Source organism: Typopeltis vanoorti, chromosome 4 (genome assembly GCF_054136105.1).
Source record: "Typopeltis vanoorti isolate ZY-2024b chromosome 4, IOZ_Tvanoo_1.0, whole genome shotgun sequence".
In the NCBI taxonomy this organism is placed as follows: Eukaryota; Metazoa; Arthropoda; class Arachnida; order Uropygi; family Thelyphonidae; genus Typopeltis; species Typopeltis vanoorti.
Window position 1 is genome coordinate 42,150,581 of NC_143552.1, and position 24,986 is coordinate 42,175,566.

Consider the following 24,986-nt stretch of genomic DNA (forward strand, 5'->3'; position numbering starts at 1 on the left):
AGCTTTCTTACATGTGGGTGAGAACATGAATAGCTCATATAAAAGTTCCTTGTCATTGTCCTTTACAGCATATTAATTGTTTGGTATATTAATTGGTGCATTGCCACCAAAATTGTGGCATTGCACAATGTTCCTCTCGGAACAATTCAAAAGGAACTTTTTTTTTTTCTAATCACACAAATTAATAATCCCAGATAGAAATTTTTGTTATCATGAATTTTTTATCCATCCAAATTGGAACAGTCTGTTTGTTCCTCTGAAGATATATTTCTGGGTCAGAGCAAAAAATTTCTCTCTGAAAATAATGTTCCATCTGAAAACACACTCTCTCTCTCTCTCTCTCTCTCTCTCTCTCTCTCTCTCTCTCTCTCTCTCTCTCTCTCTCTCTCTCTGTTTGGAAAGAAGTCAATGGATATCATAGTGTGAGGAACAAACAGCCAAGAAAGTTTTAAAAATAATTAAAGTGGGGCAGCTTTTACAGGTTCAACCATACAAACATTGAAGAAAATTTGAAATAGTTTGAAAACAAGAACTTGAACCTTGGAGTCTTAGTGGTAAACTCTGAAGAATACATTGATTGATTCAGTTAGGGACGTATGTGGTGAAGTTCTATCTGTAAGGATAGAAAAATAAGAACTCCATGATGGACACAAAAACATAAAGAAGCATTTCTGGAAAAGAAGAAAGCATACCAAAAATTCCTAGCAAAGAAGTTGGCACATGCCCTAAAAGAATACAGAGAAAAATGTAAGAGAGCTAAGCTACATGCAAAAATAGCTAAAAAAGTCATGGGGAAAACTGGTAAGAATATAAAAAATAAATATCAGTTAGGTGGAAAATTGTTCTAGAAGCTATCAAAAAGCTTTAAAATAGAGGAAAGAATACTGTAAAAAAGGAACCAAGATAGATGATAAAGGTGACATGAAAACTGAAGATAAAGATATTCTAAATATCTGGAGTAATTACTCTAAAAGTTAAATGAAACAAGCAGTGATAGAACCATACACTAAAACATTTTCAAGAGGAATGCAAAGAGAAGTATATATCAATACTTGAGATAGAAAAAAAACAACAAAAACTTGAAAGGCAGTTCGAGTAGATGATATTCAACCAGAAATGCTTAAGTATGGAGATATAAAAGTTTTGCAGTGGCTACACCACATAATTCAGAGAGCCTGATCAGAACGAATTCCCAATGACTGGAGTAGAGCTCTCATAGTACCCATCTATAAAAAAGGGGAATAAAACTGAATGTGAGAATTAGAGAGGGATTTCTCTATTAAGTGTTTCAGGTAAGATTTATGCAAGCATACTTGAAAAGAGGTTGAGAAAGATTGTGGAAGAGAAACTTGGAGAAAATCAAGCTGTGTTCAGGCCAAATATAGGTTGTCAAGATCAGATTTTCACTTTAAGGCAAATAGTTGAGAAATTGTGGGAATATGAAAAGGATTTACACTTAAGTTTTGTAGATCCAGAAAAGGCATATGACAAAGACAGGGGATACACATTATCTCCACTGTTACTTGTCATCTGTATAGATCACATTATGGAGGAAAGTGGCATTAGGCCTGATATTAGAATTGGAGACATCAAACTTAGCTCATTGCTTTATGCAGATGATTCACTAAGTCTCTAAGATTCTCTAAATTGAATAACAGCTTTAACAAATTTGTCATGAAAATATCAGCTGCATCCAGACTGAAGAATCTGTATAAAGAGTAAACATTTCAGCTACTTAGGCACAATTTTTAGTAAAGAATCAAATTAAATCTAGAAATAGACAACAGAATATGCAAAGCTAGTATGGTGGGTAGCTGAATAAATTTATATGGAATAAGAGAGAAATTAGTCCAAACACAAACTAGCATATACAAGACAATCTTCAAACCAGTTTTAAATTACAGATCTCAGAGTTGAGATGGAAATAAAGCAATCAATCAAAGACTAGATATCACAAATATGGGGTTCTGAGAAAAATTAGGCGAGTGAACAGATGGCATCAATGGCAGAATCGTGTTAAAAATGAAGATATTAGAAAGGAACTTGATTGTTAGCATTCAAGAATGTGTAAGTAGAGCTCATCTAAGGTGGTATGATCACTTCAATAGAATGGGTTAAGAAAGGTTAGCAAAACAGGTGTGTGATGCCAAGATGGCAGTAAAGAGACCCAGAGGAAAACCAAGGTGTAGTTGGATTGATTCAGTCAGCAGTGCCTTAGAAGCATGAAATGTTAGATGTGACACTATTGGAGTGGAGTGCTGACAAGTAATAGAGTAATTTGGAGGAAAATTGCAGATATGATATTAATAATAATATAAACTTAATCATGTACCATTGTCATAGTAGCCTGAACACCCCTTGAAGGTGCATATCAGGAAATTGATGATGCTGTATATGTGTATATCAGATGTATATTCAGATTATGCTATGTGTGCAGTGCACACCCACAGAATAGCAAGTTCACTAATATTATATATTTGCATTTATTCCTGTTAAAGACTCCCCTAATTGTTTGCTGGCTTCATGTGATTCCCAGAATTAAACACAATATACTAATGCTCATGAAGAGGAGACGTTTCGATGCTTAAACATTGTATCACATTCATATTAATAGCCTGGCTGTGTGGTTATAATTTGAGCCCTTTAAACACACATGCAGATGGTGCAGCATGTCAAATTCTTAGCATTCCAGTGGTTTTAAACTGCCCAGAAGGTTGAGGCAGGGTGTGCACTGAGACAGTAGCACCAGAAGTCGTTAGTGGCTTATGTTGGTAATGTGTGAAGCAATCCAATTGAACATTGTAATTTGTCATGAGTTGCTGTTTTTGTTTTCTGAGTTTCATCAGTTTTGCGCACGTGAAGTGTGAATTGGCATGTTTATGACAATGATATAGATAAGTTATTAATATATATTTATAATTTTCTGTAAATAATTTAATTTTTTTGGCCATGTTTACAATGAGAAACAATGTCAACAATATACTGAATGTCCCGTTTTTTGACAGAGCTTTTGCAGATTGTATGATTATAGTCAAAGGAGGTTGGAACTTATGTGAATAAGTAAGTAAAAAAAGTTGTAAATATGAGACATTTTCTTTGGATTTTATTGGAGCATGATTTTATATATAAATATATGTATACAATCGTCAACCAGTTTCGCCATCTTCGGTCTGTCTGACTTCTTCAGGACGAGAATGGTTACATTAACATTAAATGCTACAACAGAAGAATGCAGTAACGACCTTAAAATCAGTTAAAAAAATTGAAAAAGACGTGCGACATTAAGAGCATAAAGCGTGGAGAATTAATCATTGTTAGTAGATCGCGTTTTATAGTTTTTCATGTAATTCAGCTCTGCTAAACATAGTGAATTTATTAAACTTTTCCAAATGTCTTTTAATATCATGCCTTGATTTTTATTGAGATTGTCTCTTGTATGGAGTACCACTACAGCTTCTTTAAAGTTTCTACATTTGAAATCTTCTTCAATGTACGGCATGGAGCTGTTGTCCCAATCAATGGAATGGTTTGAAATTGAGAAATGATGGGCTAATCCTGAGGTGTCCTTTCTCTTGTTGTTGTTGACATCTCTGATATGTTATTTTTTTTCGGATTTCTAGGCTTTGTGATGTTTGGCCTACATAGCTCAGTCCACAGGAACATGGGATGCTGTCCTTAGGAGATCTTAACATGTGCCGTGTAGTTAAAATAGGTTTAAAGGCAACCCTGATGTTGAAAGACTTCATGATTTTTGCTATTGTGGTGGAGTCTGAGTCTACATAAGGTATGATGATGTGTACTGTGTCACTTGAGGTTGTCACTGTGGGCTGTTTCTATAGAGAATCTTTTGAATTATATTTTGTGGATAACCATTTTTGGATAGAGTTTTTGATATGAGTGAGAGCTCATCAAGTAGATCTTTTTCTTCTGTGATGATAATTATTGCTCTGTTTTTGAGCATATGAATGATGCTAAGATTTTGTGAATAATGATGAGTAGATTTAAAATGAAGATGATGTCCAGTGTATGTAGGTTTGCAGTAGATTGTGAGCTTGATTTGTCCATGGAAGATGTTATCCTGTTTTTTTACTAATACATCCAAAAAACGTAATTGATGATTGTTTTCTAACTCTAATGTGAACTTAATTTTTGGTGGAAAGAATTTATTTTTTGAAGGAACTCGTGTGAGGCATTTTCCGTGTCTTACCAAACGATGAACACATCATCTACATATCTCCACCAGACTGATGGTTTCAGAGTTATTTTTGATAGGATGTCATTTTCTAATTTTTCCATGAACAGATCCGCACACGGTGGTAACAGGGGACTACCCATGACTAAGCCTTCCAATCGTTGATACAATAAGTTGTTTACTTTAAAATAGTTTGATTTTAGGCAATGGCGAAAAAGCTGCGTAATGTCGTTTGGAAAGAGATCTTCTATGATCTTAATTCCTTCTTCGACCGGTATGTTCGTGAATAAAGACACTATTGTTGGATTCTGATTATGTAGAGATTAGAGTAATTATTATTTGGTTCAGAATCCAACATGATCTTCCATCACAAAGGCTAGACTTGTAAATATTATTTAATGTAAACAACTTATTTTACAAACTAATATTCATATAACTCCTTAATTTTGTCTAATATTTAATTAATTAATCAAAGATATATGTATTAATAATGAAAAGACTGTATTAAATATTATTAAGCTATTTTATTTATTACTATGTTAATATTATAAGCGTTTGTATTTGATAATTTAACTGCGCATTAATTGAAATATAAATATTCTTTATTTATTCCTATTTGTGAAAGTTTAACGTTATGCAATACCTCAATTTTATTGTATTTTATTTTGGTTGTCATGGAAACGTATGTAAGTGAACGAGCACGTTTTTGGAACAGAACGTGGGGAGAAAGCTGAAGGTTTACTAAAAAGGAATGAATTAGTTAAAGAGACCACGAGAAGAATTTAGGCGGGAAAAACTGATATAAAAAGGAGGACCGCTGGAAAAAAGAGTATTAGGAGATTAGAGATTTATTAGAGAGAGAAGGATTGGCATTAGGTTGGAATCGGGCATTCGGCAATCACAGTGCGATAATAGCCAGTCGGCAAGTCACTCAAGCAACTAAATAAAGTCTACAAGTTGAGAAGCAGTTAGCTGATAAAAAGTCTGAATAACAAATAAAGCAACGGAAGATAGCTGAGTGACTACTGAATGACTAGCGATACTTTAGTTGAGATTTATTTTCAGGGCCGACCTTTCAAGGACATACGGAACCTTGAAGTATAGTCTACTTGAAGTATAGAGAATAAGTAGAGGCTGTGAAAATTGAAGTTTAACGATAGTTGTATTCAGAAGTATAGTGCTTAAAGAATTAATTGAATGCCGGAGGGATGAACAACTGTGCATATAAAACCTAAAGTTAAGGAATTATTGTATTGCTTTATTTCATGAGTGATTGGTAGTACTTTATACAACAACTTTTGTTTATGTGGTATTGTGACCGATGATTAATTCAGTTATTGCTTAGAAGATTTATTTTAATGAGTGCCGTATACTGTTTAAGTGTTTACAGTTTATAAAAAGTGTTTGTGTGTAAGTTAAAGAAGAAAAAAGATTATCAGTAAGATTATTCCAACCTTTAATAATTCTATACAGAGAAGTGTGTGGGTTTCATCCTAGAAATTCCCTATACTAACAGTAACTGTTGCGGAGAATTAACTGAAGTGTAAAATTAAAAGTGTTTGTTTGTAAAGAGGTGTTACTGAAATTTTTATTGTATTTTAAACTTAAAGAACTATGAGATATTGATGTGAATGATCATTAAGGAACTTTATTAAATAGCTAAAAGGAACTATGAGAAGACTGTATTACAGATAACAGAATTACCATTGTCTGAGTTTGCATGACTGTATTGCCAAGAAGGCTGAAGTGTTTCTAATAACTTAATTAGTGATTTGAAGTTAAGTGTAAAATTTGTGATTCTAAAATTAAATGTTTGTTTTTGTTAATCGAAAGTCGTATTTTGCCTGAATCTCTTTTACTGCACCATTCATAAAATATTCGAACCAATGCGGGTGAATTAAGTTAGTTAAATATACTCGGCCAGTATATATTTTAAGGAGAAATAGTTGAAGGTTGATTTTTCTTCAATTCTTGAACTAATTCAGATATAGAGTGGCGCAGTCTATAAATATAAATTTTCTCTATATTTGTATTAGAAATCAACTAGCAACCTTCTATTTTGTTAAGAACATCGTAATAGTGATCATGTCGGATCCAAAGCACAGATTAAGAAAAAGTAGGATCCAATACTATGTCTAGACTTGCAGGTATATCTGTATTGGATATATTGATACTTTTTAGTTTTTCAATGAAGCGCTGAGAGTTCTTTATGAATGAGGTTGATTTCTTTATCTTCTCTTTCAACAGACTGGCTAGGTGTTTGGCTCGTAGGTATATAGCCGGCCTGGTTGGCCGAGTGGTTAGCGTATCCGCTCTCCAGCCAAAAGGTTGTGGGTTTGAATCCTGCTGTGGGCATGGATGTTTGTGCTTGTCTGTGAAAATAATAGTGGCGGCGGTCAGCAGTAGATGGATTTGGTGTAGATGATGAAAGTAGTAGTAGTTGGTGGATTGCGTGGTGGAGTGTTGTAGAGTAGGTGCCCTCCCTCGATGAGTCTTTGGACTCCCTGGAGGCGTCTAATAATAATAATAATAATAATATAGGAGAATTTCTACCGTCTACAATCAGGCGAAGCGGAACTCTGACTTTATGGACTTTTGGTACACCATATAGGCGTGATGGTAATTGATCTAGAGATTTTAAATTTCTTTGTAATTCTTGAGGCCATCTAGTCATATTGCATATTAAGAGATTGGTCTCTTTGTGGTTTTTCATGGTTGGATCTACATCTAGTATATGATAGATAGACGAGTCAGAAACTAAAGCATCTATAGGATGTTTATCTATAGTCCCCCCCTAGAGGACTAGGGGCCATGCATGGAAGCTGGGCAAGAGCGTGGTTGACAAGGGTGTTAGAGCTAGGTTTTTTACTTGGAGAGTGGTGAATGAGTGGAATAAGCTTCCAGAGCCTGTTGTGGGTGCTACGACCATGAATGAGTTCAAGGCAAGGTATGATAGATACTGTGTCAATGTCGAATAGTTGTTCTTGACATGATGTTAGGGCCTCCCTCGATGAGTCTGTCAACTCCTTGGAGTTGCCCAGAACAATAATAACAATCTATCTTCGTTATGTAATCTTTGGTATTCATAATAACTGTTGAGTTTCCTTTGTCTGCTTTAAGGACGTAACGTCTTTGTTCTTTTTTAACTTTAAGAGTGCATTCTTTTCAGATAGTATAATATTACGTTTCGGTGGTTTTGCGTTAGAGAGTATGATTGTACTTTTAAATCTTATGTCATTTTGCTACTTGCTCTGAAAATGAAGAAAGACCGTTTTCAATATTACTTATAAAATCTATGTTTGGGATGTGATTAGGAGCTATTGAGAAGTTGAAACCTTTTTTTAAAATCTCTGATTCTTGTTTGGAAAGACTGTAGTCCGAAAGGCTGAAAATAACCTTATCATCTGGAAGACGTGGTCTAGAGTTGTATTTTCTTTGATAAAGTTCATCAAATTTTTTAATTTGAGATTCCTTACTAGACTGAAAAACTTTGCTGTAGCTATTGTATATCATGCAGTCAATTATATTCCAAGTGGTATTATCTATGTTGTTAGAAATATCATAGGGCTAGGCATTGACGGTCTATTTTATTCAGTACTTATCTGATATATTGGATCATTTCCCAAAGTAAGGCTAAAGAAGTTTTGTAGTAAATCCGTTTTACTTTTTTAGATTTTATGTGCTCTTTGACTATTAAGAACTTTGGAATGATAGAAAACTGTCTGCATCTTTTAAGGAAAGTTAGATGGTTAAGCAGTCTTGCCTTTCTGCATTTAAATTTTTCAAAACAACGTACCTTGTGCTTTGTATATCCATCTGAGTTATTCATTTTGATTGTTGGTATTTGGTCCTTGTTACTAAATATGAGACATTTTCTTTGGATTTTATTGGACCATGATTTTATATATAAATATATGTATACAATCGTCAACCAGTTTCGCCAGCTTGGGGTCTGTCTGGCTTCTTCAGGAACGAGAATGGTTACATTAACATTAAATGCTACAATAGAAGAATGCAGTAATGACCTTTGAATTGAAATCGTCTTCAACGTACTGCATGGAGCTGTTGTCCCAATCAATGGTTCGAAATTGAGAAATGATGGGCTAATCCTGAGGTGTCTGTTCTGTTGTTCAGGGTTGCCTTTAAACCTATTTTAACTACACGGCACATGTTTAGATCTCCTAAGGATAGCATCTCTTTCTACAAATATGCAGGAGTATACAACATCCCATGATCCTGTGGACTGAACTATATAGGCCAAACATCACGAAGCCTAGAAATCTGAAAAAAAAGAACATATCAGAGATATTAACAACAACAGAACGGACACCTCAGGATTAACTTATCATTTCTCAATTTCGAACCATTCCATTGATTGGGACAACAGCTCCATGCCGTACATTGAAGATTTCAAATGTAGAAACTTTAACTGCTGACTTTATATTCTACTGACATTGTCCCATATGCTGAATTAATTTTGCGAAAAGTTTATAAATAAAATCAATTAAAATTCTTACTGAAGTAAGAAGTCCGGACAGCATCATAAATTCTTGATATACACTTGTTCACTCACAAAAATGATAAAAATAGTGTTTTATAAAATTTGCATAATCAAGGGATGTTCACTCGATTATGCAAATTACACATTAATTTATGTAGAATCACCAGAATCTTCTTCATCTGAAGTACACAATTCACTTAACTTGGACAATTTTTCTCTTGACTCATTTGTTATCATTGGTAAGATAACGCATATATTTACTGGTAGACGCCATATTGTGACATCCTGGAAATTCCCTCAGTCACGTGGTTTATGCATCGTGCTGCATATTATTATTATTCGTGACACCCCCAAGGAGTGTGAAGACTCATCGCGGGAGGACACCTACTGTAAAACTCTGTCTCCACCCGAACCTCTACTACCAATCATCCACATTAATGCCATCTACCGCCATCCACCACAACTAGTATTTTTTGTCTGTAAATTGCGTGTGTTCTGAAGGGCTGATTTGTCTGTATTCGGGCTGAAAAACCCAAGTTTCCGGGAGAAAAATCCTGCTACCTCCATATGAGATCAGCTAACTCACCTTAGATTGAAAAAGTCCATACGTAAAGATTCCTCCCGTCACGACGATAATCGAACATAGGCCTTTCCCAATCGAAGGGCACAATGTACCGTCGTTCTTCCAATTGTGCTACAGAGGCACTTAATATGATTAGTTGCACCAGTTCAAATTTTTCTCTTTAGAAGTCATACAAGGGCAGAAACCCAAGTCAAATAAACTTCAATTGGTTGGCAATAGATGGAGGAACCTATCTGCGAAGTTTGAATATCTTATGATGATTCTTTCCATACTAAAATATTGTTTGAATATGGGAGGCACGCCAACCGATCAAATCGAGTTAACTTGATTGTAGCAAGGTCGCCATTTTGTTCTGCACTCGAGTTAACTCAACCGTAGCAGTTAAAGGGATAAAGAAGCTGCAGTGATACTCCATACAGGAGACAATCTCAATAGAAATCAAGGCATGATATTAAAAGACATTTGGAAAAGCTTAATAAATTCGCTTTGTTTAGCAGAACTGAATTATGCGAAAAACTATGAAACGCGATCTACTAATAATGATTAATTCTCCAAGCTTTATGCACTCAATGTCGCGCATCCTTTTCAATTTTTTTAACTGATTTTAAGGTCATTACTGCATTCTTCTGTTGTAGCATTTAATGTTAATGTAACCATTCCTGTCCTGAAGAAGCCAGACAGACCCAAGCTGGCGAAACTGGTTGATGATTGTATACATATATTTATATATAAAATCATGCTCCAATAAAATCCAAAGAAAATGTCTCATATTTAGTAAAAAGGACCAAACATCAACAATCAAATAAAACAAGTTGTTTTGGTCTTTTTTTTTAGTTCAATCCAGAAAAATAATAATTTCCCAAGTGATTACTTTTTCAAATATCTGTGTGTATTTTATGGCTGTGTTTAAAAATCTTATCAAAATTCAAATTATTCATGTCTCACTCTAGTATTTGCCAAGGATAATCTAATTTCACCATGAAATGTAAACCCTTTGTGCTTCTCACATAAACAGTATGTGTGAAGCATAGCTATTTTTCATTTGATCTTTATGTTTTCCATATTTAAAATGATATTAATTGATAAATGAAAGTATTCAAAGTTATCCTACAGTTAATTGCACTGGACCAATTAAGATGAGCGCTGATGTACTATGCACTTTTAAAACTTTCATGCATCAATAAAAATGCAATCATATAGTCAAATTGATGTGAATTTTGTAGTGTAAGTTGCCACACAACAGTACACCCAACTTAATTAGGCACACAACTCCACTGGTGTATATATGTGTGTGTCATGTTTTTCAGATGGAGCATTATTTTCTGAGAGTGATATTTTTTGCTTAGACCTGAAAAACACAAACACACACAGAGTTTGTGTGTTTTCAGAGAGCACATTATTTTCTAAGAGTGAAATGTTTTGCTCTGACTGGAAATATATCTTCAGGGGGGGGAAAAAATATGCACGCATAAACACATGCACACACAGAATGTGTGTGTGTGTGTGTGTGTGTGTGTGTGTGTGTGTGTGTGTGTGTGTGTGTGTGTACACGTGTTTTTCAGATGCTGCATTATTTTCTGAGAGTGAAATTTTTTGCTCTGAATGAAAACGATTTACTAGAGTGAAAAATAAATTTCACTCCTCTGTATTAAATCCTCAGAGATAGATATCCTAGAACTTAAATATCAATTGTTTCAGTGGGATAGAAATATATTTACAAAATAATATATCGTTCCACTTCAGAATAATTGTCTGAGGCATCGAAAAGTATTCATTCTTCGGATATTTATTTCAAACCCTGTTTGTTTGTGTTTTTATTACTGAAATAGGTAAATGTTTTAAAGATAATGTATTGTTGGGTTGAATGATTGTAATTATCTTTATATCACTATCCTCCAACCTGTTAGCTTTCAGTAAACAGATAAATCATTTGAAACACATTCAACTAATGTGTCTAGAAAATGCAGACAATTATGGTTGATTTTCTGTTGTTAAGTGTATTTTTGTGCTGGCTATTTGCACTAACCATACCAAATAGCTGGCATATCGTAATAGTCAGACAAAGTAAAGATTTGAATGCAGCAGTATTGAGGGCTTTGTTCTCTAATTGTTCTATACGGAAATTAGCTTTAGCTAAAGGGGAGACATTGCAAATTGCATTGCAGTTTAGTTGTATGTATATTTTTTCTTTCTGTATAACCAGCATGAATAGCGAATTTGAGTAATTCAAATATATTGGTGGTTAGAGTTCAATAAGATCAGGAGAGTCTTGTAGCAATAAAACAGAAATGCATTATCAGAGCTAATTCTTTCCCACCCACAGGTAATTTCTGCTTGGTAAGTTTGAGTAGGACTGTCTGTATTATTAACTACTGAACTAAAGAAGTATTAGATTTGTTGGGGATGGTTTAGCATGCGCCCTTCGATTGGAAAAGATCTGGGTTTGATTCTCCTTGTGACGAGGGGAATCCTTATATGGTTTTTTTTTGGTGGAAGGTGAGTTAGCCTATCTTATACGGTGGTAGCAGTGTTTTTTTCTCCTGGAAACTCTGGTTTTTCATCCCTCATAGACAAATCAGCCTTCAGAACACACACACAATTTACAGACAAAAAATACTGTTGGTGGTGGTGATAATGGGCAATAGATGGTAGTAGTGTCGTAGTTGGAGAATTAAGTGGTGGTGGAGAGGAGGTAACACTACTCTCCCACAATGAATCATTGAACTCCATGGAGGTGTCACATAATAATAATAATAAGAAGAAGAAGAAATAGTTTCTTTAGTAATCTGCAAACCTTTTTCTGTTATATATCAGTCTAATCTAGTAATCCTTTGAAAAATATGTACACAGAGGACTCCAGAAATCCACTCGCCACAGGCAAGTTATCAGAGACAAGTGGTGAGTGAATTTTCAGCCTCGTTCTAAATGCATTCAAAATACCTTTTTTCTTTCTTTTTTTTTTTTTTTTTTTGCATAATTTACACTTTTTTCCATTTTAAAGCATTATTTCCAGCGAGTTAGAAATGAAACTTCTGGATCCGAAGTCCTTAATTTGAACATCCCTTTTAAAGAATCGCAAAAATTTTAGTTGCCAGTTTATTCTGAAAGTCATAACTTAAGTAACTCATCTTCACTTTCTTCCATCCTTTTATCTCCTTTAAAGTTCAGAACTTTATTTTTCTGTTAACCTTAACAGATGTTCTGTCATTGTCATAACATTGACAGTTGATAACTTTTAAATGTTTTTCTTTCTATATGAAACACTTCATAAATATTCACTATTGAGTTCCAAAAATCCTCTTATTTCTCTCAAAGTAATATTATAGTGTTCTGTTCTTGTGTGAGAAACATGTAAGTTTTTCATATCGTGAATGCATTTCAACTAAATTACAGTTATCATTTTGAATAAATAAATTTTTAATCAAATCAATACATTCTGTTAGTTCAATATTAACCTTTACATATATGCACATGCATGACATGTGTAGTCAGTTATTATTTAAAAAATAATTGTACTTTTCTCACAATATAATTTCATTAACAAAATAAACCAGTAATTATAAATACAAAAATTAAAATTGGCACAGTCTAATTAAATACTGCTAAACATCTATACATCTTATTCTTCCAATGACTTTATCCCTTAAGTGTGTATGCAATTTTAATATAGTATTAAAGTATTATTTAAAGAGGCCTAAGATTATTTTCACAGTTCACAACATGAATTATAATAATGCTTGAAAATTTTACATGAAAATTTATTTAAATACTGTTATTTAAAGAATACAGTTATCTTTCAAAGACCAAGAAGACAGTAGTGCTTTGTGAAAAGTAAGTCTGGCTCCATGTTGAGTGCTGTCTACTTTCTTGGTTTTGTGAATGTTATTATTTGTCTTTCCTGTTAAATTATTGTTTATGGATAATTTATATACATTCACCCTTCATTATGAAAAATAAACGAAAGAAAACACAAAATGAGTTGTGATGCGCTATGTTGTGGCATACATTTTAAGCCCACATTAAAGAAAGCATATTTCTTTGTTTATAAATAATTATATATATAATGTATTACTTTATTTTGTCAACATATTAGTTTTTTTTTAACCACCTATAATATTTACCCCTGAAGGACTCACTTTAGTGAGTATAATAGATTTAGTTTAATCCTTTATCCCAGTGAGAGCAAACAAAGTTTGCGCCTGAAAATATCTTCAGGACTAAATATAGTGTTGTACTATCTTATCCAGTAAGTAGTGCAACACCAAGGCAACTCGTGGCAAAGGTGGAGCAAGCTACCAGGCACTTCTAACCCAGTATCTCCCATAATGCAAAACACATTTCCTATGTGGATATGTATATATATACTGTTATGCATTAAAGGGATTGGCCATCTACCCAGACTAGTTTCGACCTTTATTGAGGTCTCTTCAGTGGGAGCCAGGCCCAGAGCTGGAGATACCAGGCAGAAGCAGTAGCAAGTCATCTGTGCCTATGGGAGTTGCCAAAAGGTTTATCACCTTTTTTAAAAATTACTCTGGATTTAGAGAAAGATGTTGAAAATTTATTTATCACTAGGTTAGACTATAATAGATTTAGTTTAATCCTTTATCCCAGTGAGAGCAAACAAAGTTTGCGCCTGAAAATATCTTCAGGACTAAATATAGTGTTGTACTATCTTATCCAGTAAGTAGTGCAACACCAAGGCAACTCGTGGCAAAGGTGGAGCAAGCTACCAGGAGTAGAAGTGCCTGGTAGCTTGCTCCACCTTTGCCACGAGTTGCCTTGGTGTTGCACTACTTACTGGATAAGATAGTACAACACTATATTTAGTCCTGAAGATATTTTCAGGCGCAAACTTTGTTTGCTCTCACTGGGATAAAGGATTAAACTAAATCTATTATAGTCTAACCTAGTGATAAATAAATTTTCAACACTTTAGTGAGTGTGGGAGTGGCGAATCCGAGGTACTTAATGCTGGACCACGTCTTATTTCATGTAATATACATCTGTTGTATTATCTGTAGACTGGTCCATACTCTTCTTTCTTCCCCTCCCCATTCTTTCCTGATTTACTTTTCTTCATCTCTTGCAGTTTGTTTAGCCTTACCTATATGACCTCTCCATTGCTTCTGCCTTAGTATCACTACTCTGGGTCTGTCACCCACTGACGAGACCTCAATAAAGGTCAAAACCGGTCTGGGTAGTGGCTCTTCCTTTAATGCATAGCAGTATACATTGCCGCAAGGAGGTGTGCTTTGCATTATGGGAGATACTGAGACAAGAAGTGATGAGAGCTTGGTTCATCTTTGCTACGAGTTGCCAAGGGATGTACCACCTTACCTCAGTCCTGAAGATATTTTCAGGTGCAAACTTTGTTTGCTTACACTTGGATAAAGGATTAAACTAAATTTATTATAGTCTAACCAAGTGCAAAATAAACTTCCAACATCTCTCTCTAAATCCAGAGTAATTTAATAATAAGGTGGTACACCGGTTGGCAATTCGTATAGGTAAATATGACCTCATTGCTTCTGCCTTAGTATCACAATTCTGGGTCTGCCTCCCACTGATGAGACCTCAATAAAGATCGAAACCAGTCTGGGTAGTGGCCCTTCCCTTAATGCATAGCAGTATACATGTCTGCAAGATGTGCTTTGCATTATGGGAGATACCGAGACAAGGAGAGATGAGAGCTTGTTCCACATTTGCTACGAGTTGCCAAGGGATTTACCACCTTATCACAGTACTGAAGATATTTACAGGGGAAAACTTTGTTTGCTTACACTTGGATAAAGGATTAAACTAAATTTATTATTTAGCCTTACCTAGTATGCTAAACAAACACAGAAGAAGGCAATGGCAAACCACTTCTGTATATATTTTGCCAAGAAAATCTTATGAACAGAGGATTAAGTTATTGTGATATGAAGCTGAATCAAAGCCTTCTGGAAGTTAACTTCTGATAGAGTTAATATCAGAAGATGCTTCTGCTTTACTGATTTACATAAAATAGTAACATGGAATGTAAGAAGCATGTGTCAAGGAAAACTGGAATTGGTGAAGAAAGAAATGAGAAGAACTCAAGTTAAGATGTTTGGAATCAGTGAACTGAGATGAACAGGATTGGGTCACTTTGATACTGATGATTTCATGATGTATTACTCTGGAGAAAACCTTCAAAGAAATGGAGTAGCATTCATAGTTAGAGGAGAATACAGAAAATACATTTTGAGTTACAACCCGGTGTCCAATAAAATAATTCTAATCAGAATAAAGGCATATCCAGTGAATGTTACACTCATACAGGTGTATGCATCCACTACAGATTCAAGACAGTATTAATGAAAAAAAAGATTTTCTCTTGATGTTAGGTGATTGGAATGCAAAAGTGGGTGAAAAAGTAAAAAAGGAGGCATCACTGGAAAATTTTGTTGAGGACTGAGGAATGAAGCAGGAGAAAGGATAGTGTTTGCAATAAACCCGCTGTTTAGTGCAAATGTTTGCAATAAACAGTGGGTTTATTGCAAACACTTGCTTCCAACAATATTATTATTATTATTATTATTATTATTAGACACTTCCAGGGAGTCCAAGGACTCATTGAGGGAGGGCACTTGCTCTACAACTCTATCACTGCCACTCAATCCACCAACTGACCAGAACTACACCAATGCCATCTACCGCCAACCAACCACCACCACTAGTATTTCCAAAGACAATCGCAAAACATCCATGCCTACGGCAGGATTTGAACCCGCAGCCATATAGACAACATAAAGTTTCTTCAAACAGTTTTTGAAGAAACACAGAAGATTGTACACATGGACTTCACCTATGGAGAATACAGAAATCAGATAGATTATATTGTTTCCAGCAGATGGTGGAGGAGCTATTCGAGCAGCAAAAACACTACCTGGTGCAGATTGTGGGGCAGATCATGAATTATTGATATCTGAAGTTAAATTGAAATTAAGGGCCAGGAAAGTTTATCCTTAGATTAGTAGTTGTAAAAGGTAGTTCAGTTAAATGTCTGGAAGAAAAAGCAGTGAAAAAAAGATGGAAAGAGTATGTAGAGGATTTGTACAAGAAAGATAATATTGAAGAGGAATTTGAAAGAAGAGAATTTATTGAGGAACCCATGATAATGAAAAGTGAAGTGATATCAACAATGAAACAGCTGCCAAAAGGAAAAGCTCTTGGAGCTGATGGTGTGTCAGTGGAATTATTGATAGCAGCTGGGGATGAAGTAGTGAGTATATTGACTGAAATTTGTCAACAGTTTTGGAAGAAAATATACTGGCCTAGAGATTGGAAAACATCAGTATTCATCCCAGTTCCAAAATTTGGTGCCATATGTGAATAGAGAAATGCCACAATAACAGGTAGGCTTTAGGAGAGGATTACCAAATAGCAAACATGAGGTGGATTATTGAAAGAACAAGAGAATTTCAGAAGGAAGTATTCATCTGTTTTATTGAAAGAAAACTTTTGATTGTGTGGATCACAACAGTCTGTGGATTGTAATGAGATCAATGGGAATACCTGAACATCTAATTCTCTTAAGAGAGCTGTATGACAACTAAGAAGCTTCAGTAAAAACAGTCTTTGAAGAAACACACTATTTAAGTGGATAAAGGGGTGCGACAGGGTTGTATACTGTCGCCCTACCTTTTTATATTTATAGCGAATATATTATGAGAACTGAATTAGACAAAGATCCAGCTGTAATTAAGATTGGTGGTAGAAAAATAATTTATTATTATTATGTGACACCTCTAAGGGGGGGGTCTAAATACTCGTCGAGGGAGAGTGTGCCAACAGCATCGAACGAAATACCCCTTCCAACTACTAACTGTGCTCAAACTTGCTTAACTTTTTTCGTGAGCCATTAGTGGCAGAGGCTCTAAGATATGCAGATGGTAACCCTCACAGCAGGAACTAAGAAAGATCTAGAGTGGTTGATTCTATTGGTTAAAACAGAAAGTAACCTAGTCGGGCTTAATTTAAACATCAGGAAATCGGAAGTGATGGCTTCTGGCAATTTAAATGAATTTATAATAGAGAGAGAGATAAAATAGAAATCATTGAAAGTTATGATTTACTGGAGGTCCAGAATCTGAAACAATGGCAAATGTGAAGATGAAATTAAAAGAAGGATAGTCATGGGAAGAAAAAAAAAATTATGTTAAACCTGACAAAAATCATGAGAGGTGTGAGTAAGGCCACAAAAGTTAGAATTTTCAAAGCAATGGCATTTCCGTTAGTGATGTATGGATGTGAAAGCTGGATTATTAAGAAGACAGACAGAAAGCAAATTGATTAATTTGAATTATGGGTGTGGAGGAGACTATTAAGAATCCCATGGACTGCAAGAATGACCAATAACGTTTTAGAGAATATAAAGAGAGAATGCTCCTTGGAGGCGATGATCTCTAAACAGAAGTTGATGTACTTTGGACATACTATGCGAGCTGATGAATCATTGGAAAAGGTAATTATGTTGGGGTAGATTGAGAGAATGAGAAGAAGAGGAAGATCACAAAAGAGTTGGAAGGACAACATAAAAGAACTTACAATTACTGAAAGAAAGGCCAAGTGGGATGGAGAGCCTTTGTTCACGGGATCACCAAGAGTCGAAATTACTGGATGAAATGTAACAACAGTTTTATTTATAGAAAATAGACCAATGCATTGAGCGAGTAAAATTTTTTTCCTAGTAGATTCAAGTTGTATTTCTGGAATTCTGTATAGGTTTGTGCGTGTATATATTTATTATTTTTTTTGTCATGCTCCCTTTGATTCTTTATGTGACAATATTATCCTTATCAGCTTTGGTTATGATCTTGTTATATATCTGTTTTTAGTAGTGCTTTTTCTTTCTTTGGAATATTGCTTTTATTATTAGTAATAATATCATTCTTATAATTCCTACTATTATTCTTGCACTTCAAAGGAGTTTAAAGAACCATCGAGAGGAGAACAATTTAGAGAGTCACACTTAAATATCTATATCTCTTCTTGGATACATTTACTGGAAACATTCACAGCAACTAACAGTAGCCCATTCCTTGCTCTCACCAAAAACCACAAGAAGAAATTGAACTTGGACCTCACATGCTTGATAACACAACACCTTTAAACCAGCTTGCGGATGATGACCCCCCCCTTCCCCCCCTTTCCCAACTTCACCATCCACAAGCTGCAAAATGGAAGAACTGCCATGCTGACCTGTATGCTTCTCATATCTATTCCTTCTATGCCTGTTGCTCAAATCAAAGACTACATTCCTTTAGTCCATTCTTATATGCACAATTCCACAGGTCAGTTATGATCTTGGTTACTTACTGCTAAATCTTTTCAACTGTCTTCCCATCTCTTTGGAACCAGTGACCATACCTGTGAACAGTAATCCAAATGTGAATTTATTCTTCTGCCATCATTAGCAGTACCTCCCCTTGCCCTTATTTTATATTTCCTCCTTGAATAAAAGGAAGCCATTTTCCTTGACATGCAATAAATGAATGACAAGAGAGGAAGATATCCCATTTGCCAAGAGTATAAGGCAGACCATAAGATGAAAAAAGTATGGCTGAAATGATTTGTAAATGGAAGATAGATAGCACTGAAATATTTTTGGTATCAGGCACTTCAAAAACTTGTTCAGTGAACAAGTAAATATGATGAATTGTCAAGGAAACTAGATATGTCAGAGTGGTTCCAATATCTCATGTAACCACCATTATGCTAAATGTAATAAAAAAGAGAGAGAGAGAGAAAAAAAATGATAGTTTGTAAGGGATGATCCCAAAAATTGAGGACTAGTTTTCAAAAAAGAAAAATGTTAACTGTGAAAATGAAAGGGGATTTGGTTCATGATTCAACTCATCAGCCCAATAGTCATTAATGCCAGAAAAAAATCAGAAATAAAAAATAAATAAATCTGAACTAAAAGAGAGAGGTTCTTAGCATTGATTAAGCTTATTGAAGGAGATATTGTTACAGGCACAGAATGTGGTGGATTTAATTTAAATAGGAGACTATGTCCATGAATCTTTTGTGGTTGGTTGGTACATAGTCTCCTATCCTTGCATGGCCATAGTGTTCCTTTCATACTACTGTACTTGGATGTACTCCAAGTATGATCTGTCCGAATAAGTGGTAGCAGGATTATTTGCTGGCACTTGCTTATTACCATGTTTGGTCCTGTGCACCCGCTAGCATACATACCCATGAAGAGTGGGACAACAATGATGAAAAACTGCTTTGGAGATAAAACATGGCAACAGTCTCTTTGAGTCTCCAGTGAACAAATGTTTTCATTAGAGAATGAAAGTCATCTGCCACTTATTGATCTTGTAGCATTGACTATCCTACTTACAAACTTTTAAAACAGGAAACATTTATCCTTTCACATGCAATTCCCCTTCCTTTATTAAAAAAAATTCTTTTCATTTCAGAACATCCTTAAAAATCTTCACAAATTGAGACATGATTAGCTGTGATGTTTTATCTGTTTACTAATGTACCTCCTTTTATTAAGTCCCACTGCCAGCTACCAACATGTTTGAATTATTCAAATTCAGTTGTTGTTCATTCATTATTTTATATGCAAAGGAAAAATATACAACTAGATGTAATAGCAATAAGTCCCCCACTCTACACACACACACACACACACACACACACACACACACACACACACACTTAGCTAGTTTCTATATGCAACACTTGGAGAACAAAGCTTCAACTCAGATCTTTTGTCTGGCTGTACTATGTAAGTGATGTGCTAGCTGTTAAGTCATATAGCCCAGACACATCAAATATAACTTTAATCCATTTATCGTTAAAACACCAATACATAGAGCCAGGATTGTTTATTGTAATATGTATTTTCATTTCTCTATGAAATGAAAATGTATATATAAAGTATTTAAGTGAAACCCACTGAGTAGAAACAGAAATGTTTATTCTAATGATTCAACTACACTCATAGAACTAAATTATCTATGCCATTTTTTTTTAGTCATTGGCTACAATCCTTGTAAAGAAAGATAAAATACTACTTTATGTAAATCACACCCACAAAACATAAACCTATAAGCTCATTAGTACCATTGATTTGCTAAACATTAGATAATCTGGAATCAAACCAACATCCTAGGAATCAAACAGATTCCTAGGATGTTGACCTCACTGAGCAATGAAATTAATCTACCACCTAAAGACATTCACAAATGCTCTTACATCCTATGGGAGTTAAACTCTCAGCCTGTTAGTTGACTGAGTGGAGATGTTATCTGCTTGGCCATCCAGACCAAATATGGTTCATTTCAAAAGATAGCCTGAGTGCAAAATAAATATAATCATCACATCAAATTAGCAATCCCTACATATTCTGCTACTTATCGGAGATTGGAATGCAAAAGTGGGAGAGACTGAGGAACAAGGAATAACAGGTTGTTTTGGTTTAAGTATTCGTAACACTACAGGAAGAGACTAGTTGAGTTTTGTGCAGAGAATTCTTTGTTTGTTGCTAACACCTGCTTTAAATAGCACAAAAGAAAATTGCACACATGGACATCACCTGATGGACAATACAGAAATGAAATTGACTATATACTTGGACAAAGAAGATGGAGAAGTGCAATTCAGTCTGTCAAGACTTTTCCAGGTGCAGACTGTGGAACAGACCATGAGTTATTAGTGGCTACAATACATGTGAAATTACGGAAACTGAAAACAACACAAATGTCGATCAGATATGATCTTGGAAACATACCAGCTGAATACAATATTAGTATACAGACAGATTCAACACACTCAATTTTTGTGAAAGAAAACCAGATGAACTATGGGAAGAGATTAAAGATATAATTAAAACAGAAGCAAAGAAGAATATTCCAATAGTTTGTAAGAAGAAAAAGTTTAAATGACTGTCAGAAGATTCCATCCAAACTGCTCAGGAAAGGAGGAAAATGAAGGCCACAGAAAATTTGCAGGAAGTACAGCATTTGAATGCAGAGTTTCAATGACAAGCCAGAAGAGACAAGGAAAAATACTTTAACCAGGAATGCCAACAAATAGAAGACCAAAACAAGAAAGGAAAAAAAAAAAGAGAGATTTTCAAAAAGATCAGAGAACTAACAGGGAAGTTTAGTGCCAAGGTGACAATATTAAAAAGTAAACACAAAGAATATCTTACAGAAACTGCAGGCATCAAAAAAAGATAGAAAGAGTATACAGAAGTCCTTTACAGAAAGGATTCCAAAATTACTGAGAAATTTGAAGAGCAGGATTATACACAGGAGCCAGTACCACTGGAGAGTGAAGTGAGGTGGGCACTGCAACAGCTATCCAGTAAGAAAGCACCAGGAGGAGATGGAATACCTATTGAGCTGCTCAAAGCCCTGGGAGAAGAGGCAGTTAAAATTTTAACAGCTCTATGTCAGCGAATTTGGATCACAACTAAATGGCCTAGGGAATGGAAGAAATCAGTTTATATACCTTTATTGAAGAAAGGCAATGCAAGGGAGTACAAAAATTACAGAACTATAGCACTGATTTCTCATGCAAGTAAAGCCTTACTTGAGATCATTCAGAAAAGACTGGAACCATTAATGAAGAGAGAAATGCCAGATGAACAGGCAGGATTTCGAAAAGGCAGAGGAACAAGAGATCAAATTGCCAATGTGAGATGGATAATAGAAACAGCACAGGAATATCAAAAAAATGTCTACCTTTGTTTCCTTGAGTATAGCAAGGCTTTTGATCATGATCCACAAGGAAAAATTCTTAACACATTCCACAGTTTCATGTGATCTGTAGATCATGTGAAACTGTGGAATGTGCTAAGACCAATAGCAATACCAGAGCATTTCATTATCCTTCTGAGGAATCTTTATTATGAACAAGAAGCTACTGCCTGAACAGATCTTGGAGAAACCAAGTATTTCACTATAGGTAAAGGGGTGCAACAAGGATGTATTTTATCTCCGTACCTGTTTAACTTGTACAGTGAATACATTTTAAGAATGGCAGGGCTGGAGGAGTCTTCAGTTGGAATTAAAATTGGTGGAAGAAATATTAATAATTTGAGGGTATGCAGATGATACCACCTTGCTAGCAGAATGCAAAGAAGATTTGGAGGAACTTATGAAAGTTAAAGAAGAAAGTGCTAAATATGCTCTTAAACTTAACCTCAAAAAGACAAAAGTTATGGCAACATGTGAACTTAATGATTTTGAAGTAGATGGGGGAGAAAATGGAAGCAGTTAACAATTTTATGCTCCTAGGATCCCGAATTGATAAAGATGGTTATTGTACTGAAGAAATTAAAGAAGATTATTACTCAGAAAGAAAGCAATGACAAATTTAAGCAAGAAACAAATTTATAGATAAAGATATTCGCCTCGCAACAAAAATCAGAATCGTGAAAGCAATGGTATTCCCTGTGGTACTGTATGGATGTGAAAGTTGGACCCTGAGAAAGAGTGAAAGAAGAAAGATAGATGCATTCAAATTATGGGTTTGGAGACGCTTACTAAGAATACCATGGACTGCAGAGCAAACCAATAAATCAGTGATAGACAGAATAAAGCCAAATTGCTCCCTTGAGGCTATGATCATCAATCAAAAATTGTCATACTTCGGACATATTATGCGAGCAAATGACAGTCTGGAGAAGATGATGATGATTGCTAAAGTTGAAGGAAATTATGAAAGATATGGCCAGGGACAGATCTGAATGGAGAATGTATGTTCATAGAATCATCAGGAGTTGAAAAACGACTCAATGGAACATAACAACAACAAATCTATTCTGCTAAGATTGAATTCTATCATAAATTTAATGCATTTAGGTATAAACATGCTTTGTACTATCAGCTTGTCCTATAGACAAACTCGAAGATCTCTTAAAATCCACCATGATGAGTACAAGAAATATATGTGCTGCCATCGCTATGGCAAGTTAGGACTGGCAGATCATACATTGAACTCTATTTCATGCAGGATTAAATGGAAAAAAAAACTAAAAAAAAAAAACCTTTTTATAAAAACCATCAGAGTTCTAAGATACTATTTTTGGGATCAGTATCAACACTAAAGCACTCCCTGAGCTTCAATAAGTATATCTACGTTAATTTTTAAAAAAAAGTTTAGAAGCTCTCATCTTAACATTATTACAGTTGCTAAAATGAAAGCTTCTAAACTTTTCCAGTTCTTGGATACACCATGGTAAGACATTAGACTTTATGGCTCATTTGTGATGAAATCCAGAAAAATATTTGGAGCTTAATAAATTTAGCTCTCGTGGAAAGGCTTAGACGGTGGTTATGCATTTTTAACTAAGTAATTTAAGGAAATTACAACATCACTAACTTTCCCTGGAAGAGGAAAAAAACAACTGCCTTCCTTTCTTAGACACACACACTAGTCAGCTGCCAGCCTGATGGAACCTTGGTTTTCTCAGTCTATAGAAAACCCACCCATACAGGCAGATACATTCACCAACAATCCCACCACCCCTCCTCGCAACAATATGGAGTCATTAAGACACTACACAACAGGGCTAAACTTATCTGTTCAAATGACAGTGCCCTAACCACAAAACTAAACCACATTCTCAACACTTTCTCAGCCAATGGCTCCCCCCCCCCCAAAAAAAAAAATATATTGAAACCAGTAAACCACAACCCCCTCCCCCCTCACAACAAGGATTACTCTAAATCCATCACCATACTCTATATCTGAGGCACCTCGGAAAAAATTACAAAAATCCTAAAAAAACATGACTTAACTTCTTGTTACAGACCATATAAAAAATTGGCATGCCTTATCCGCTCTACTAAAGACCTATCTGGTGTATACCAGGTCCCTTGCAGCTGTAAGCTGTCCTACTTTGACCAAACAGGCAGGACAGCCAATATCAGAATTTTAGAACATAAGGACTACATCCAGTTTCACCAGTACAGCCACTCTGGTCTTGCTGACCATGCGCTGGATACCTGCCATAGAATACGGTGGAAGAAAGCCACGATAGTACACTGTAGTAAATACAAGTATGAAAGGCTTTTCATGGAATCAGCTTCAGCCCTAAGAAACAATCCGAACCTCAACAAATTTGGCTGCATGAGGCTTCCTCAAATTTGGGAAACCTACATCAGAAGACCTTCAGCCCAATCGCCCAAGAATACCAACATTGCCTGCTAGAGGGCACCATCAGGATTTTAGGAGAAATAATAGCTTCCTGCTTCTTCCTCATTTACTGTTTGTTGTGCCTGTATGCACGTGTCTTGTTCTTAAGTTTCTTGAAAATGGCAGCGTTGACGTTGCTGAAATATTGAAGTATATTAAAATTTATTTTAATGTATTTCTTAGTGACGTTGTAATTTCCTTAAATTACTTAGTTAAAAATAATAAATTTAGCATATTTATATTCTTGCATTGTTATGAGTTGATATCATTAAATAATCAAAATGAAGATGCATATGTAATTTGATACACCTGAAGTCCTTTGTAATAAAGATGACACTGTTCATGTTTGAGCGTATACCAGTGTATTTTGTTATCTTTCTGGTTTTAGTCATATAAAAGACGAGTCTTTGACTCCATGAGGTCTTGGGGTAATAATAATAAAATCTGTGTGTATGCAGCTTTCTGAAAATGTCAAATAAGATTAAAAAATTTTCCTGATAGAGATTTTTAAGTTA

General features: G+C 35.0%; 1 protein-coding gene across 2 annotated transcripts in view; it reads left to right on the forward strand.

Annotated features, from left to right (window-relative positions):
- The window catches only part of LOC150107256 (heme A synthase COX15), a 159,849-nt gene that overhangs the window by 118,115 nt on the left and 16,748 nt on the right, over positions 1 to 24,986 (forward strand). The window contains exon 9 of one of the 2 annotated variants that reach the window (XM_090391762.1): positions 3,006 to 3,060. The exons of the other annotated variant lie outside the window; for it this stretch is intronic. Within the exon in view, the coding sequence (XP_090247888.1) occupies positions 3,006 to 3,056 (51 nt within the window). The 3' untranslated portion in view covers positions 3,057 to 3,060. The remainder of the gene's footprint in view (positions 1 to 3,005; positions 3,061 to 24,986) is intronic. 2 annotated transcript variants of the gene reach the window in all.